Below are 19,773 nucleotides of genomic sequence, written 5' to 3' on the forward strand. Positions count from 1 at the left end.
TTCCCTCTTTTTTTTTCTCAGAGCAAATGAATCTTTTTAATTTATTAATATTTTTTTAATTTAAATTAAAAATAATAATAAATTTACGAAAAAGTCTAGGGAACAGTAACTTTATCAAATTCTGGTCAGCATGTAACCAACAAAAAAGAGTGAGTCATTGGATGAAATTTCACACTAATCTCAAACTATTACAAATTTTATTGATAACTATTTGATGACTATAAATCCCAAAAAGTTCGCCCGTAGCATTCCTCTAAATTTACATAGAAAAACAGTAGTTAATTAATGCACCTAAGAACTTCTGTTATTCCCCAAACACTAATATCATAAAATTATTGATGTTGCTCTCTCTGGTGCCATTGATTGCCATCTCATTCTGGAAGCCATGTCATATCTCAATTGATTTCTACGATTGTGCTAATATATTTTGGTTTTATCCTAATGTTTTATTTAATTTATGTATTTATTCTTATCTCCAAATTTGGTGCTTCAGTAACTTTGTGTGTTTTGATTGCATATAGTTACGTTGTTAGTTTATGAAAATTTTCATTTTCTTATTTATAATTTTACATACTATTTATTTTTTATTTTTTTAATGTCCGATCTAAACCCTAGAGGGAAAAAATAGATTTTCTTGAGAGGTCAGCATGAAATTTTTTAGGCTAATTTTTTTTGTTATGAAAGTAGAAGTGGTGATATACCTTAACATTATAATTTTTGGTGTTTTTTAAAACTGTGGAAGTACACAAATTGAAGGGTCCGATTTCTGTATCTTAAATTTTTTTTTTACCACAAATCGGACGGTTCGATTTGTGCACCTCTAAAAATCGGACGGTCCGATTTCTGTACCTCTAATAAATTGGACGGTCCGATTTCTGTACCTCTAATAAATCGTACTGTCCGATTTCTGCTTCTCTAATTAAACAATTTCACATTTGAGTATAACACTCCAATAATCCACATTTTAAAAAAACACCACTACCACTCCAATATTAAAAATAAAAAATTCAATTTTTTAAGAGTCCAAAATTAAGTGTAGGTGTACCCTAAACACGTAAAGTTACTCGGTGAACCAAATAACTTGATGAAAATATGAATAAAAGATTATTGTTATATTTTTAGACTAAATATATGATCTAATTCAGTACTTTGATTTTCTTTTTTTTTTTGTTTTTTTTTTTCTGATTCTTACTCTCTTCATGCTTCATTTACATTATTGATGAGATTGAGGATGAGGAAAAGAGTTTAATCATCAGTGATGAAGTAAAGAAAAAATCTTGTTTACTTTGTAAATTAAATTATTTTCTCTTTATGTTATTTATTATTTATATTTTCTTTTCTTTTTTTTTTTTAATTTAAGAATGACCATAATAAGGTAAAAGACTAAAAGGGGTTCCTTCCTTGAGAAGTGAGAAGATGTAAAAGCTGGTGTAATAGGCGATAGGTAGCTAGTTGGCACAAAAGACATTTATCTCTGAGGTTTTCTTGATGACCAAGGCCACATTCATTAATAGCATTTTCCAGTGCGAAAGGGAGTAATTAAGTAACATACACAAAATAACTGTGGAAATGACTGAGTGACGTTATTAGTAACAAATATGAACATAAATAATTAATTCGAAAATAGCAAGTTAAACATAACTGTTTTTTTTAGGATTTTTTTAATCTATTTTTATAATAATTTTAAGAAAATAAAAAGTTAGTTTTCTATAAATATTAGTTATATGGTAAAGTATACTTTTTGTCCTTGAAGTTTGGCAAAAGTTTCAAAAATACCCCTAAGTTTTATTCTGTTTCAATTTTATCCCATAAGTTTTTGATTTGCATCAAATATATCCTCGATGACTAAATTTTCAAAAAATTTAAGATCAATCTAATAATAATACATGAAAATTATGTTTGATTTACTTGTGTTGAGAGGTTATTATTATGAAATTGTTGTTGAATCGGTTTTAATTTTTTTGAAAATTTAGTCGTTAAAGGTATATTTGATGCAAATCGAAAACTTTTGGGACAAAATTGAAACAAAATAAAACTTAGGAGTATTTTTAAAACTTTTATCAAACTTCAAAGATAAAAAATATACTTTACCCTTAGTTATAATTATCAAATTAACATTTCTAAGTTCAATTATTACACGATGACAACACAAAATATAATGAAATTTTTTATTTAAATTATTTAAATACTTTATTTACTAAAATATACAGGGCTGTCAAACGGACTAGTCCGGCCCATTTAAGCTTGGCCTGTTAAATTCGTGTGTTAAATGGGTTGGACCGTTTAAGCCCGCTTTATTCGCGGGACATAATTTTTTTAACGCGAACCCTTTATGGTCAGTTCGATTAGTTAAATGGGCCAGTCCGTTTATCCTTTTATTTTATTTTTTTAAAAATATTATTTTTAAGTCAAAAATATTTTAAAAATAATATTTTTTTTAGTTGATAGATTAAATTTTTGAGTCGAATCAAAAAAATATCGACTAAAAATACTATTTTTTTGTAAAAAAAATAGTTAAACGGGCCATCTATTTAGTCTACGGACTAGCCCGTTTAATCCGTTATTTTTTTTTTGTTAATCGGATTCAACCGTTTAGTCCGAAATTTAATCGAAAGACAAATTTCATTCATTTAAATGAGTAAATGGACCGATCCAATAAATTTAGCCCATTTTAACGGCCTAAAAAATGTAACATATAGAATATTTATCATTTTCTGTAGTATATCGCATTTTGAATACTGAGATCCAAAACGAATTAAAATTTAATAGATTTTGGATCCACCTGGAATATGTAACAAATGTGTAATCGGATGGTGTGCATCCAAGATATGTGGAGGTTAAGTAGAAATAAGTTAGGTTGTGGGTCAGGACTCAGGAGTCTATAGTCTCATCTGTATTTGGCTTAGCTTAGTCTGCCTTGTAACTCCTATTTTAAAATAGATTTAAATTTAGACTATTATAAAAATTTGAATATATCAAGTTTAAATTTACTAATTAATCTTATTAATTTGTCAAATTTAAATTTGTTAAAATATAAATAAATTAAATAATTTTTTTATTGTTAATAAATTATTAGATATTTTAAAAGACAAATATGTTGATTTGATATATATTTTCCACATTTTGGTTAAATACACCATATTCTAACAATGCTACAAAATATTTTTTTTTTAATATCAAAATTAAAAAGTGTAGTAGTGTGTGTGTTTTCCTAAAGTAAAGAATATACACAGAAAGCGAAGTAAGGTAATAGGGTAATAATTAGGATATTCAAAATGGGGTTGAAGATTTTGCAAAGGAAGAGAATAATTCATTGAACTTTGTTTATATATTAAAAGTAAGTGTCCATGAATTTTAAGGAAAAGAACAAAGGAAGTGAATATAATTCGAGTATGGAAAGCGAAATGTAAAGAGAGAAACTGACCAAAAATTGTTATTTCCAATTAAAATGTTTCTATCAATTCATCTTTCTATATGCTTCTCTCTTTAGTGTGACCATAGAACCTTTGCCTTTTACCACTTTTAACCACTCTTAGGATTCCAATATTCTCTTATTCTTTTTTAACTATGGTCTTAGGCCATTTTATTTCCTTTTTTTTGTTCTGATTTTTTTTTTCAATTTCGTTAAGTATATATCTTTTGTAACATATATTATTTTAATGTTAGTATTTTCTTAATAACTAATAATATATATTTTTTATTTATTAATTTAAAAATAATTTAAATACACAGTTAATTAGCAAAAGTACATTTTTATACGAATATTAGGAGTATTTAGTATATAAATGATTTTTTTTTCTTTTTACTTTTTTTTCTTCGAAATTGTTGGTATTCCTGTGTTAAAGGAAAATTTATTCAAATTAAATAAAATAACTGGTTGAACTAAATACTACTCTGCCAATGAGTTATAGCTCAAATGACATAGACTCTCCATACTCAATTAAGAGGTCACGGGTTTAAAAAAAAAAAATACTACTCTTTAATTTGCTCTTTTGAGAGCATAGTCACTTTTTTTTAAGTGATTGTCTTATATATAATACAAGTAATAAAGTGTCCCGTAAAGTTTGACCATGTATTTTCACAAGGTTATTTCATAACTTTCCTTGACTCTTGCGTTGTTTACTTTATATTCTACTAATAGTAGTAGTAATCTAATTTAGAGTTAAGAAAAAGGATAATGTAATTTATTATTATTGGCACTTGCGTTACATGTTGTTTATAGTAGTGTTGCTGTATTCATGATTTCTCATTAATGTATATTCCTCTAAAGTATTAATGAAATAAATATAACTTGAGACATCTGGGAAATTAAAGCAAGGGAAAAAAAATATATTTTGGATCTCTAGAGAATTATTAAAGATAGATAAAGACTCAAAGTTAACATCAATAATACAATAAACTGATAATATAAATTAAAATAATGTAAAGCTGGCATGTTTGTCTTGCAATAATTAATTTCGTGACATATGACCCAAAATATTTTTTTAAATATAAAAAAGATAATTAATCTAAATAAAAATAAAAGAAAAAAAGCGTTGAATTTTGACATATTCAATATTCTAATGTAACTTTAATTTGCAATTTTGTTTGCAATTACGGTTTTAACAAAAAAACACCAATAACTATATTTTTATCTAAATATTTTTTATAGAAATAAAAATTAATTATTTAATTTATAATTATAATTAATTTTTTTTAATAAAAATACATAAAGAGTACATAAAATATAACCATCAAATTAAATTTAGTGATATTTTTTAGAATAACTAATAAAGAATTTATTTTATTTAGACCATAATTTTTTAAAGAACATGTAGATAAAGCAATGTCTAATATTTATTATTACAAAGAAAACGAATATTTTGGAGGAACTGCATGACACACCTTAATTTCAATGGAGTCGTAATTAAAATTTATATTGTTTGATTTTTTTATTTTTATAATATATTAATTATGTATATATATTTATAGTCAAACTCAATCCAAATAATTTATGAGCTATTTGTATAACACTATACAATTTTATTACTGTCTATATAATTTAGAAATATGATTTGTGGAGAGATACTTAATATTATTGCCACATAACAATTATCTTATCTTGTATTAATTAATTTATAATTTTTATCTTATTTTTTAAAAAATTTATTTTATTTTAATATTAAACACTTAATAGAAATTAGTTATTTAATTATAATTATAATTATTTTTTTTTGTAAGAGTACATAAAAAGTACATAAGATATTACCACTAAACTAAATTTAGTGATTAATTTTTTTTTGTAGAATAACTAATAAGGAGTTGTTTTTAAACCATGATTTTTTTTATTAATGTCTACTATTATTAAAAAAACAGAATATCCTAGACAATATTATCTAAATAGAAGCATTATCAAGTTTTACCGGAATTGTATGACGCACCTTTTTCAACCAATAGAGGGTATTATTATTTATCAAATAATTCACGAGTTATTTTGGTGTTTCATCAATTAATCATTAATAGTATTTTTAATGGTGTGAGATTACATCTAATAGTAGAGAGATCACTCATTTTTGTTTTGATAGTTAAGTATTGGCCAAAAAACACAAAAATTGCTGATCCCTAGACTTTTTCTTCACTTTTTATGAAAGTAGCCATCCCGCACCACCATTCTTCTACCTGGTTCTTTTTTACTGTTGTGTATGGATCGGTTCAGTTTGGATTGAACCTTGCAAGATGTAACTCTGTCCGAGTCAGCCGAACCATCCCTAAACCATTTTTTTTAAGATGGTTCGGTCACCAGAATGTGACTTGTAGTGGTGATGCTAATAACAGATAGAATATAGTGAGAATAATAGCAATCAAACATTCAAACATCATGTGGTGGACCCGCACTAAATAGAAAAAAAAATTGCATGCGGTGTTGGGTAAGGTAGGCCGTTTCTGGTACAGGTTTGTTACTTTGTTTGATATGGATAGAAATAGGTCTTGAAGCGTGGTGGTGGTGGAAGTGGGAGATGTGATCGATTCACAAAATAGCAAGTATGTCTTCTCTGATAGGTAAAGTAAGTTTGATCGACTTTCATTTGATGGATCACTTGTTCATTGATTTGATGAGTGTGTTTTTGAATTACAGATGAGTGGAAGGAGCAGCTTTTGGAGGTGGAGAATGGCGAAGGACACCCGAAAATGGAGGTACGCGATCTTCGGAGAGTGTCGGATGCAGGGGTCCCAATACTGAAGGGCATCAGTCTGGAAATCCCAAAGGGCGTCATAGTGGGAGTCATAGGCCCCAGTGGCAGCGGCAAGTCAACGCTCCTCAGGGCACTCAACCGCCTCTGGGAGCCTCCATCCGCCTCCGTCTTCCTCGACTCTCGAGACATCTGCCAGCTCGACGTGCTCTCCCTCCGGCGCAAAGTCGGCATGCTGTTCCAGCTGCCCGCCCTCTTCGAAGGCACTGTAGCCGACAACGTGAGGTACGGCCCCAGCCTCAGCGGGAAGAAGCTTTCAGATGTTGAGGTATGTAAGCTGTTGATGCTAGCGGACCTGGACGCTTCCTTCCTTCAGAAGTCGGCGGCGGAGTTGTCAGTGGGTCAAGCACAGAGGGTTGCGCTGGCCAGAACTCTTGCTAATTCCCCTGAGGTTTTGCTGCTTGATGAGCCAACGAGTGCTTTAGATCCTATTTCCACGGAGAATATAGAGGCTGCATTGTTGAAGCTCAACAAGAATAGTGGCATGACCATGATTATGGTGTCTCACAGCATCAAACAAATACAGAGGATTGCTGACGTCGTCTGCCTCCTCGTTGATGGTGAGATTGTTGAGATTCTAAACCCTAACCAACTCTCCCAAGCCAACCATCCCATGGCTCAGAGGTTTCTTCAACTCACCACTTAAAATTATGTTTAATATCAAATTTTCTATCCATTCATAATAAAGTACTCATCGGTGTTCGTCTTTCTAATTATTTTTCTGCAAGGTCCCTCTGATTCAGGCCACGTAGTTTGAATCCTATATCTAATTATCTAAATGAACTGTATTACTGAAACCACTGTCATCTGGATATTTATTATTTGCAATTTCTTATAACAATCTACAAAAACAGAGTGACCCAGTGAGGTAATTCAGGGTTGCTTTTTGGATGCTTAGGTTTTCTCCAGAAGCTTGTTTTTTTTTTTCTTTCTTTCTTTCATCCTTTTTGGATTAAAAAGAAGAAAACGAACAAGGAAAGTATTCGATCCCTTCCTGTTTCTCAGCGATCTTGTGTCTCAGCCAAGTTTGTGTATAACACTACTTAAGCACAAAGTATGGAATTCTGATATTGTTCCAATTCAATTCAATTAATTAAGTTTTTATGGTATCATATTTGCTATTTTGTGAATCGATCACATCTCCCACTTCCACCACCACCACGCTTCAAGACTTATTTCTATCCATATCAAACAAAGTAACAAACCCGTATCAGAAACGGCCTACCTTGCCCAACACCGCATGCAATTTTTTTTTTCTATTTAGTGCGGGTCCACCACATGATGTTTGAATGTTTGATTGCTATTATTCTCACTATATTCTATCTATTATTAGCATCATCACTATAAGTCACATTCTAGTTACCGAACTATTATTAGCATCACCACTATAAGTCACATTCTGGTTACCGAACCAACCTAAGAAAAATGGTTTAGGAATGGTTAGGCGGACTCGAACAGAGTTACATCTTGCAAGGTTCAATCCAAACTGAACCGGTCCACAGCAAAAAAGAACCAGGTAGAAGAATGGTGGTGCGGACGGCAGGGGGATGAACCAATTGTTATAAGGTGGCTACTTCCATAAAAAGTGAAGAAAAAGTTTAGAGGTCAGCAACTTTTGTATTTTGTGTCTAGCACTTAACAATTAAAATAAAAATGAATGATCTATCCACTATTAGATATAATTTTACACCATTAAAAATACTATTGATAACTAATTGATGGTTACAAAACACCAATAAAGAGTATTACTATTTATCAAATAATTCACGAGTTATTCGTACATTATAAAATTTTATTACTATTTATATAATTTACGAATATGATTTGTGGAGATACTACTATGTAGTAATTATCTTATCTCGTACTAATTAGTTATAATTTTCTCTTATTTTTATAAAAGATATATATATATATATATATATTTTAATATTAAACACTTAATAGAAATTAGTTATTTAATTTATCGTTATAATTCAATTTTTTTAATAAGAGTATATAAAGAGTACATCAAATATAACTACTAAATTAAATTTAATGATTATTTTTTAGAATAACTAATAAAGAGTTATTTCTTTTTAATTATCGTTATTTGAAGAACATATATAGATAAAACTATGTTTAATGTGTATTATTATAAAATTTCTTAAAAAAATCGCAAAATTTTCTCTAAAAATAATAAGCATATATTAAATTATATAGTGCCCCGTTATATCATTGTATTTATTCCATTTTCTAATTTGAATATGGAAGCTACAATGAGATTGGACTCGGATATGGAAAATACAGTTGTTTCACAGCCATGTGGTGTCAGAGTCACAGAACTCGAACCATGTGAGTTCTTTCCAAGTAAATAGACGGTCCAAGTTGCGTTAGTCAAAACGCACGGTCCGAGTTGTAAAGTCTCGAACACGTGTCGCGCGCAGACTACTTCTTGAAAGGTGCTCTGAATTCCAATATAGATCCATGCAAGACCCACACCTACTATCCGAACTATCACTTTCAAATTCATACCACTCTTCTTCTTCTTTATTTCTCCATTGTTCCTTATTGTGCATGATGAAAGGAAAATTAAAATGCCAAAAAAAACACAACGCTAAAAATGTTGATCGCCCCAACTTCATATTATGCATTATATAAACCATTTTGATTATGTAAGTATTTTTTAAATTTTTTAATATTTTATAATTATAGTTATTATTGTTAGAAACTTGATTGTTATCATGGTTGTTAGAAATTAAATTTAGGAATATAAGCAAAATGATTATTATTATTTTTCAACATTTGTAAGTTTTTTTTGAAAATTTTTTAATATTTTTAATAATAATTATTATTGTTAGGAAGTTAATTATTATTGTTGTTAGATAATAAATTTCAAAATGTAAATAGAATGATGGCTATTATTTTTTATAACCAACGTTTTTTTTTTAAATTTTTTAATATTTTTTATTATAATTATTATTGTTAGGAAGTTAATTATTATTATTGTTAGAAAATTAATTTTAAAATGTAAACAGAATGATTATCGTTATTTAAAAAAATATTTTTTTTTATTTTTTTAAAATTTTAATTATAATTATTATTGTTAGGAAGTTAAATATTGTTATTGTGGTTAGAAATTGAATTTAGGAATTAAAACAGAATTATTATTATTATTGTTTTTTAAATATACGTAAGTTTATCTTGAGATTTTTTAAATATTTTTTAATTATAATTATCATTGTTAGAAAATTAATTATTATTATTGTTGTTAAAAAATGAATTTAGGAATATAAACAGAATAATTATTATTATTTTTTAGAATTTAGGAATATATATTTTGTTACGGCCTGGCCCAAAGCTCATGCGGGTCAGCCCGACCCGAGCTCTCGCCGGCCCAATGGCGCGTCCTCCACCCGACCCGGACACGCGTCCCGTACGGTTCGCACACAGCCATAAGACAACATCTCTGAGGGTGTGGGCCAGCTCACTGCAAGGGCCCACTACTGACATATATATAAGGGGAGACTGGCTCTCCCCCCAAGGTACGTGACACACCTTTCCCTCACCGCCTGCACATATTCTGACAAGAGCGTCGGAGTGTCTTTGCAGGTGGCACCCCCCTTCTCCATTCGAAGTACTCGGGACCTCGCTCACTCGGGACCAGGGAACCACGACCAGACGAGCCCCTCCATTATTCGAAACGTTGTCCGCAGGGTTTTAACCCGAACCGTCCGGTACCCGACCTACCGAACATTGGCGCCGTCTGTGGGGAACGAACCCACGACAAACGTTCATGGATTTCGTATTGGTCCAAACGGGGACTGGTTCCGAGGTAGCGCCTCCCATACTCGGGGGAGGCGCCGTCGCGACGGAATCCCGGCAGCAGCAACGGTCGCCCACGAGGGATGCGACGCAGACTCACGAGAGACGCCCCTTCGGGGGGACGGGTGACAACCACGCCAGGATAATGCAAGAACTACGCCACAGAATGCAAGACTTAGAGCGCAGGCTAGCAGAGAGAGAGCGCGACCAACGCTCCCCAGAGCGGAGCCCCACCCGTTCCCGTTCGAGAAGCCGTTCGAGGCGCACGCCGAGCCCCCAATGCGAGTCGGAGAGCACTGAGGAATGGATACGCCCCAGAAGAAGAAGTCGCGACCCCATTATCTACGCCCGGCACGAAAGGCGGCGCGCGTCGAACAGAGGCAACGAGGAACCCCATCGCGAGAACAATGAGTTGAGAAGAACTGCCCGAGGACCTGTCATAATAGGAGCGACCCCTTTCCACCGCTCTGTACTCGAGGTCCGATTACCAAAACATTTTGACAAACCGACAGACATGAAGTACGACGGAACACAAGACCCCCTAGAACACTTGACGGCCTTCGAGGCCAGAATGAACCTAGAAGGGGTGGGAGACGAGGTCAGATGTCGCGCTTTCCCGGTCACCTTAGCGGGCCCGGCAATACGGTGGTTTAACAACCTCCCGCAAGGCTCGGTGACCCAATTTATCGACATCAGCAGCGCCTTCTTGGCTCAGTTCACAACTAGGATTGTCAAAGCCAAACACCCAATCAATTTGCTGGGGGTGACACAGAGACCCGGAGAGCCGACCAGGAAGTACCTGGACCGTTTTAATGACGAGTGCTTGGAAATTGACGGTTTGACGGACTCAGTGGCAAGTTTGTGCTTAACAAACGGGCTGTCGAATGAGGATTTCAGGAAGCACCTCACCACGAAGCCCGTCTGGACGATGCAAGAGATCCAATCCGTGGCCAAAGAATACATTAACGACGAGGAAGTCAGCCGAGTCGTGGCTGCCAATAAACGGCAGCCCGCCTACAACCAATCCCGGCACTTCAACGCCAGAGAAAGACCAAAGGAACACGCCAGGGACGGCGGTCCGAGCAAACAATCCAAACCGTTCCCCCGAGTTGGGAGGTTCACCAACTACACCCCCCTTACGGCCTCTATCACTGAAGTTTACCAACAGATAGCAGAAAAGGGGATACTGTCGAAGCCCCGACCACTGAAGGACAGGACAGGAGGAAACAAGAACCTCTACTGCGAGTACCACAAGGGTTACGGGCACAAGACCCAAGACTGCTTTGACCTAAAGGACGCCCTCGAGCAAGCTATCAGGGAAGGCAAACTCGCCGACTTCTCCCACCTTATAAGGGAACCAAGGAGACGCAACCGGGACAACGACAACGAGGACAGATCCCGACCAATAAGACGATGACAGGAGCCAGAGGGTGACGACCACGGTCTCACGGTGGTAACCGTGGTGACGGCCAGGAATACCGCCCCGAGGTCGAAATCGGCGCAGAAGAAAGATGCCAAGGTCTTAGCGATCTCCGCGCCACCTAGTAGAGGTCTTAAGGGTCTCCCACCTATCTCTTTCGGCCCGGAGGACCAATGGTTCGACGAAGCGCCGGAAAGTCCGCCCATGGTCATTACGGCTAGGGTCGGAACCGGCCTCGTCAAACGAATCCTGGTAGACACGGGGGCAGACTCAAACATCATGTTCCGAAACGTTTTCGATGCCCTGGGATTGAGAGATTCCGACCTGACGACCCACCAGCACGGTGTGGTAGGGTTAGGAGACCACTTCATAAAGCCAGATGGGATCATCACACTCCCGACCTCTGTGGGACAAGGGCAAAGACGAAGGACAATCATGGCTGACTTTGTAATATTACGAGATTCAACGGCCTATAACATCATCCTGGGGAGAAAGACCATTAACGACCTGGGGGCAGCCATCAGTACGAAACTACTGGTGATGAAGTTCATCACCGATGACGGATCCGTGGGATCCCTCCGGGGCGACTTGGAAACGGCAGTCGCTTGCGACCATGCCAGCCTTTCTCTCAGGAAAAAATCAAAGGAAGCGTCAGGAGTTTTCCTGGCCGACCTGGACGCCAGGGTAGACGACAAACCCAGACCAGAGCCAGAAGGAGACTTGGAGAAGATCAGAGTCGGCGAGGAGCACGATAAGTTCACATTCATAAACAAGAATCTCCCGCACGAAATAAAGGAGCCTTTGATGGAAATGATCAGGGCTAACGCCGACTTCTTTGCCTGGACGCCTGCCGACATGCCAGGAATAGACCCCCAGCTCATGTCACACCACCTGGCCGTAAAGGCAGGAGCCAAACCAGTGGCCCAGCGAAGAAGGAAAATGTCGCAGGAAAGGGCAGACGAGGTAGCCAAGCAAACGGCCAGCCTCTTAGAAGCGGGATTCATCCGGGAACTGGATTACTCGACTTGGTTGTCGAATGTGGTTCTGGTTAAAAAACACAACGGGAGGTGGAGAATGTGCGTAGACTACTCTGACCTCAACAAGGCTTGTCCCAAGGACTGCTACCCCCTACCTAATATTGATACGCTCGTTGACGCAGCGGCAGGGTACAGATATCTGAGTTTCATGGACGCCTATTCAGGGTATAATCAGATACCGATGCACCGACCTGATGAGGAAAAAACGGCGTTCATAACGCCAGGAGGCATCTATTGTTACAAGGTCATGCCATTTGGCCTAAAAAACGCAGGAGCCACATACCAAAGGTTGATGAATAAGATATTCAGCGAACTCCTGGGCAAAACAGTGGAAGTTTACGTAGATGACATACTCGCAAAAACCGCCCGACCTGACGATCTCCTGAGTGACCTTAACGATGTCTTCTCGTCCCTACGACAGCACGGCATGAGGCTTAATCCACTCAAATGCGCGTTCGCCATGGAGGCCGGAAAGTTCCTAGGCTTCATGATCACTCAAAGAGGAGTGGAAGCCAATCCCGAAAAATGCCAGGCTATCCTTCAGATGAAGAGTCCGGGTTGCATCAAAGACGTCCAAAGACTCGCTGGGAGATTGACAGCTTTGTCCCGTTTCCTCGGCGCATCGGCGACAAAGGCCATACCTTTCTTCAACTTAATGAGAAAGGGAATGACGTTCGAATGGACACCAGCGTGCGAAGAAGCATTCAACCATTTCAAGCAAATCTTGGCGGCACCACCAGTCCTCGGGAAACCCAGAGCCGGAGAACCACTCTACCTCTATCTATCAGTAACCGAGGAAGCGCTTGCCGCGGTCCTCGTCACAGAAGAAGCGAGGACACAACAGCCCGTCTACTTCGTGAGCAGGGCACTCCAGGGACCAGAGCTGAGGTACAACAAACTGGAAAGACTGGCGCTGGCGCTCCTAGTATCCTCCCGAAGGTTAAGACAATACTTCCAGAGTCACCGAATAGTTGTGAGGACAGATCAGGCGATTCGGCAAATACTGCAAAAACCTGACTTGGCTGGAAGGATGATGACCTGGGCCATCGAGCTCTCACAATATGACCTACAGTATGAACCTCGACATGCAATCAAGGCACAGGCAATGGCCGACTTCTTGGTGGAAGTAACGGGCGATCCTCCCGAGGAAACGGGCACACGGTGGAGGCTTCATGTGGACGGAGCCTCCAACCAAACGTCCGGAGGAGCAGGGGTCATCTTGGAAAGCCCAGCAGGGGTCATCTATGAGCAATCGACCAAGTTCGAGTTCCCAGTGTCAAACAACCAAGCTGAATATGAGGCTCTCCTAGGCGGTCTAGTTCTGGCTCAGGAAGTCGGTGCGACGAGGGTCGAAGTATGCAGCGACTCCCAAGTCGTCACCTCGCAGGTAAACGGAAGCTACCAAGCCCGGGACCCCCTCCTCCAAAAGTACTTGGAAAAGGTTAAGCAAATGATGAGCCAGTTCCAGGAGGTCATTATCCAGCACGTTCCAAGAGAAAAGAACACACGAGCAGACCTTTTGTCGAAGCTAGCGAGCACAAAGCCAGGATCGGGTAACCGGTCGCTCATCCAGGGCATGGTGAAGGAACCAACGGTCGCCCTCCACCTGACGGGGGCGAGCCCCTCATGGCTAGATCCCATTACCACCTTCTTGGAACTCGGCAAGTTACCCGAAGATGAGAAGGCGGCCAAAGCTTTAAGAAGGGAGGCGGCCAGATACGCAATCATACAAGGACAACTATTCAAAAAGGGACTCAGCCAGCCCCTATTGAAGTGTTTGCACCCCGACCAAACGGACTATGTGCTTAGAGAAGTCCACGAAGGGTGCTGCGGACATCACATCGGGGGCAAAGCCCTAGCAAGGAAGCTCGTCCGAGCAGGATACTACTGGCCAACAATGATGAAGGACTCGAAGGAATTTGTCACAAAATGCACAAAGTGTCAACAAAACGCCAACTTTCACAAAGCACCAGTCTCCGAGCTAAGCTCGCTAACGACCACACGTCCTTTTTCACAATGGGGAGTCGACCTCCTGGGACCCTTCCCGGTCGGCCCAGGACAAGTCAAATACCTCATTGTAGCTATTGACTACTACACCAAATGGGTAGAGGCTGAACCACTAGCCACCATATCGTCCTCCAACTGCCGGAAGTTCATGTGGAGGCAGGTGATAACCCGTTTCGGCATCCCAGAGGTCGTTATCTCGGACAATGGAACCCAGTTCACCGACAAAAAGTTCATGGAATTCCTCTCTGGCCTGGGAATAAAGCAAAAGTTCTCCTCAGTAGAACACCCCCAAACAAACGGGCAGGTAGAGGCCGCTAACAAAGTCATCCTTCTTGGGCTAAAGAAGCGCCTAGACAGTAAGAAGGGAAACTGGGCCGACGAACTCCCCTCAGTCTTATGGTCTTACCGGACAACCGAGCAAAGCGCCACGGGGGAAACCCCCTTTCGCCTAACCTATGGGGTCGACGCGGTAATACCGGTCGAAATCGGCGAACCAAGCCCCCGACTACTCCTCGCGGGCATGAGCGAAGCGGTTGAGAAAGACCTGATCGAAGAAACAAGGGAGATGGCTCACCTAACAGAAACGGCACTGAAACAAAGAATAGCCCTGCGTTACAACGCACGAGTCCTCAAACAAGACTTCGAAGAAGGGGACCTCGTCCTACGACGCAACGACATCGGCGTCCCGACCCCAGGAGAAGGCAAGCTGGCGGTAAATTGGGAAGGCCCCTACAGGGTAAGGGAGGTACTCGGCAAGGGCGCTTACAAACTCGAAAAACTAGACGGCAAGGAAATACCCAGAACATGGAACGCGAGCAACCTAAAGAGGTTCTACTCCTGACCCACCGGCTCAACGACCAGAGAGCCTAGCCAGAGAGTTAGTATTCGCCCCGTCCACATGTTATTTCAACTTGTTTACTTACCTTGTCAAATACTTACCCAACTGTCGAGTAATTTTTACTTGTTCAAATTTTTTTTGTTTAAACTCTCTTACTTGATATCTGTCCCTCGTGACCAAAATCTAAAACGCACCACGGGACTGATCACCCCGGGAGCCAGACGGCTCATAGGCCTCAACCAATTCAACGACTACGCGACCGAACCGGTCCGAACTGCTACCAAATACGAAAACGGCAAGACGGGCACAAGACATAAGCCCGCCCAGAATAAACGGTAACACGAAAATGACAACACGACAAAATAATGAAACAAGCAAGAAATCATAGCAATGAAACGATGATAACTTACAAAGCGTCAAAATGCGCAACGAACACGTAAAATTGTTCAAGGCAAACAAAACGACAAAGCATCAACAAGTTGTTCGACAAATACATTACAAAATATCCTAAGTTACAAGACTTCACTTCCTCGGCATATCGACAATCTTCTCGTCCTGGATAGTCTTGAAAACACCAATTGACGAGATCTCGAAATCAGGAGCAGCAATCTTCAGCTGGGCCTTCAGGGCATCTTCGGTCATCAAGATGGCATTCTTCCCTTGCTCCTTGGCCACCTTAAGCTTCTTCTTAAGATCAACGGCCTCTGCCTTAGCGGCCTTCGCCTCCGAGATGGCCTGCTCCCGCTCCTCTTCCAAAGCGACAACTCGACCCTGAGCGGCGTTCAGTTGATTTTCTAAGGTCATCTCACGCTCAAGAAGCCGAGCCACGGTCTCATCAGACGCCTTCAGCCTCTCCGCAATAAACGACGACTTCTCCTCGGCAGCATTAAGCTTTCCCCCCATCTCGGACAGCTGACCATGGAGGAGCTCAACTTGAGCCTTAAAGTCATTATTCGCCTTAACAGAAGACTCAAGCTTCCTCCGAAGCGCCTCCATCCCAGATAGCTCAAACTCAGCCTTCCGAGCTATCACGGCCCCACGAAGCAAGGTGCGATACATCCACCTCGCCTGCCCGGACAGCTCGGTTGCATGAAAATGCTCTTCCGTCCCGGGTATCAACTGGGAGTCAATGAACTTGGAGGCATCAAAATTCCTTTCCATTACGGTTAGGACCCCCTCCGGGCTGGAAGACATCTTTCGCTTTTTGGGAGTGTGGATAAGCTCCACGTCGCTATCTGGATGGGGGGAGAGGGTCGCCTTCCCGTCGGCAGGTCCCTCCTCACGGGCAGGGGAAACTTGACCCCCTAGGCCCTGCTTTCCCGACGTCTCGGCATCCTGGGCAGGGGAAGCATGGCCCTCCTTTTCCCCTGACGGACCCTCCGACCTGCCGGCCCCCTTTTCTTCGGCATTCTCATCATCACTAGCCTCAAAAAAGGTCTTCATCAGGTTCTCGAGACCGGTCACGGTGGCAGACATTTCCACTGCGAATAAAGAACAAGAACGTTAGTCGTCAAACTGGAAAGAAGAATAACAACGACAAAGAAACATAGACAAACAAAAAAGGTAACTCACGAATATAGCTCCGGCCGGCCTCCCGTTCACCCATAAGAAGATGGGGATTCACAGGATTCTTTTCAAAGATAGCGAGAAGAACGTTCGCTATATTCTTATCTACAGCCGACAACCTCTTGTACGATACTTTCACAAAAGGATTCGACCCCGCGCCAAAGCTCCAGTAAGTCTGGATAAGGCGCTCCCCCTCTAACGACAACCAGAAGGGATGGCGACCCTTGACGGGACGAACCTTAAAATACTTATCCTTAAAACCATGGTAGGAATCCTCAAAAAGGATAAAAATCTTCCTACCCTGGGCAGCACGGAAAGAAAGAAACCCTTTTCTCGCCTTCCCCTGTTTGGAGGGGTTGGTAAGGTTGAAATAAAAAAGAAAGACGTCCACCGACGCCGGCAGCTCTAAATACTCGCAGACCATCTCGAAGCAGCGGATAGAAGCCCAGCTGCTCGGATGAAGTTGAGACGGACAGACGGATATCCGATTCAGCAGCGCCATTTGAAAATCGGAAAACGGGATCCGAACACCGACTTGTGTGAACATGGATTTGTAAAACCAGATCCAATCGGGGACGCGAGGAGAATGAAAATTGAGCTCATAAATACGCTCGCGAGGAAGCGGGACAATGGACTCATAGTTGGCCTCCTCGTCAGTACCCCCACACAAGTAACCGGCTTGCCGGAACTCCGTCAACTCCTCCAAGTCCATCTGGTTGGGCGAACTCCTTATATCGTCAGTCACCCAAGCATACGGGTCATAAGCCGCAGCGGATCCGGAAGCCCGGGAGACAACGTGAGGCATACCTACAGCGGGGTACCACTCCGTTAGTCTAAGAGGTCGGGAGCCCGAAAAAACTCAGAAACCACACCTTTTCAACTCAATCATGACCAGACACGGCCAAAAACCTACGCCTACCTCACAAACCACCCAAAAAAGACTATCCTGGAATGGTACCCCTTCCCTAACCCACCTATCCCAACACTGAAAAAACCTCTCAACAAAATAAAATCAGTCATGCAATAGATGCAAATAATAAATCACACAAACAACAGAGCATAGCGCGGATATCAAAAGAAAGAAACCAGAAAATTACCTGGAACGATGAAGGAAATCTGGGCTGGGAGTTGAAGCAGGAAGGGGTTCACGCAGGAAGCTTTGGATGTTAGGGAGAGAAGAAGTTAGAAATGATAAAAGTGGGAGGTGGATAGGGAGAAAACTGTTTAAAAACCACCCCCAAAGAAGCGCGAAAAGAAGCAGGGGCAAGATAGTCTTTGCACACAGGATTTTTCGAGTCATTATGAGCATTAAATGCCCAGCGCGGAGACCGAAACGGCAAACAGATGCCACAGCAGATCAAGGGACACGCGCACAAGAGACGCGTCCCTCCCACGATCTGCCGACCCAGCGACAACGCACGAGTATAGACATCACGCGCCACCCATGGCCCCCACGGCCATCGCTGACGCGTCGGGGGCACTGTTACGGCCTGGCCCAAAGCTCATGCGGGTCAGCCCGACCCGAGCTCTCGCCGGCCCAATGGCGCGTCCTCCACCCGACCCGGACACGCGTCCCGTACGGTTCGCACACAGCCATAAGACAACATCTCTGAGGGTGTGGGCCAGCTCACTGCAAGGGCCCACTACTGACATATATATAAGGGGAGACTGGCTCTCCCCCCAAGGTACGTGACACACCTTTCCCTCACCGCCTGCACATATTCTGACAAGAGCGTCGGAGTGTCTTTGCAGGTGGCACCCCCCTTCTCCATTCGAAGTACTCGGGACCTCGCTCACTCGGGACCAGGGAACCACAACCAGACGAGCCCCTCCATTATTCGAAACGTTGTCCGCAGGGTTTTAACCCGAACCGTCCGGTACCCGACCTACCGAACATATTTAAATAATAGTAAATAAATAATTAATATTAGAAATTATAATTTTGGATATTATAAAAAATTTTTGAACCGAAAATAAATAAACAACTAATCTAAATATTGTAATATTGTTGAGAATTTTGATTAGGAATATATGTATTAGTTATTAGTATTAATAGATAGTTATAAATAATTTTAAGGATTAATAATTAATTTTAGAACTTAGAATTATTTGTTTTAGTTGAATTTAGTAAAATAATTTATGATAGTTGTGTGGTTTCAAGTAATATGTGTGTTGTTGTCATAGTTGTGCAAATTTTGTAACAATGAGAGTTAATTAATTGGTAGGTTAGTACATGGTAATTACAAAATTTTGTAATTAACAAAAAGTTTAGCATGACTTTAATATTTTAGCATTTGCCACGTCTATCACATCTGGAGCCATAATTCCGTCACCTTGATCTTCATCTCCATCCGGATCAACAATTTTGTAGTTATTTTCGAACTCTTTTTCACTGTCACTATTGTAATCTTCCTGTTCAATATTTCAGTCGGTCTCAGATTGTTCGAACTCAACGTACAACTCGATGAACGAGAATTGAGCCCGATTTTCAATATACATTGAAAACATCTCCTACATGCTCGCTTCATCCGTTACATATTTGACTTGAAATTGGACGAATTCATCAAACACCGGTATGGGATATCTGTATAGAATACATGATATTTTTTTTGACCTCTCAGAATCAATCTTCTCACATATCACACCTTTGAGCTCATCAAATGATATTGTGAAAGGAATAACATCTAATGGATTTTTACAAACAAATTTTACTCCTTCAGATGTTTGTAACAAAATCTGACCAAAATAATACACTTTTAAAAGAACTCTGTCACTCATTTATCTCAATCATTTAAACAAGAACATAAACTTGACTATCAGATCTTTTGGTTTCATACCAAGCAAAAGAGAAACCCAAAAAGAAGAAACCAGAAG

The 19,773-nt window shown here is 39.9% G+C and overlaps 2 protein-coding genes across 3 annotated transcripts; one reads left to right on the forward strand and one right to left on the reverse strand.

Annotated features, from left to right (window-relative positions):
- The first annotated feature begins 5,703 nt into the window (after positions 1 to 5,703).
- LOC107605664 (ABC transporter I family member 17) lies at positions 5,704 to 7,121 on the forward strand. Of its 2 annotated transcripts, none has more exons than XM_016307618.3 (2): positions 5,704 to 6,039; positions 6,116 to 7,121. In XM_016307618.3, the coding sequence occupies exons 1-2, from the start codon at positions 6,024 to 6,026 to the stop codon at positions 6,874 to 6,876; spliced, it is 777 nt and encodes a 258-aa protein (XP_016163104.1). In that variant the 5' UTR covers positions 5,704 to 6,023; the 3' UTR covers positions 6,877 to 7,121. The 2 variants fall into 2 exon arrangements, with proteins under 2 accessions (XP_016163104.1, XP_016163106.1); XM_016307620.3 differs by having other exon boundaries at positions 5,905 to 6,021.
- An 8,734-nt stretch (positions 7,122 to 15,855) lies between these two features.
- On the reverse strand, positions 15,856 to 17,704 carry LOC148563149 (uncharacterized). Its single transcript, XM_088489959.1, has 2 exons — positions 16,906 to 17,704; positions 15,856 to 16,814 (listed from the first exon to the last, which is right to left on the reverse strand). The coding sequence occupies exons 1-2, from the start codon at positions 17,702 to 17,704 to the stop codon at positions 15,856 to 15,858; spliced, it is 1,758 nt and encodes a 585-aa protein (XP_088346085.1).
- Between the last annotated feature and the right edge of the window lie 2,069 nt (positions 17,705 to 19,773).

Source organism: Arachis ipaensis, chromosome B6, assembly GCF_059453495.1.
Source record: "Arachis ipaensis isolate K30076 ecotype BB chromosome B6, ASM5945349v1, whole genome shotgun sequence".
Lineage (NCBI taxonomy): Eukaryota > Viridiplantae > Streptophyta > Magnoliopsida > Fabales > Fabaceae > Arachis > Arachis ipaensis.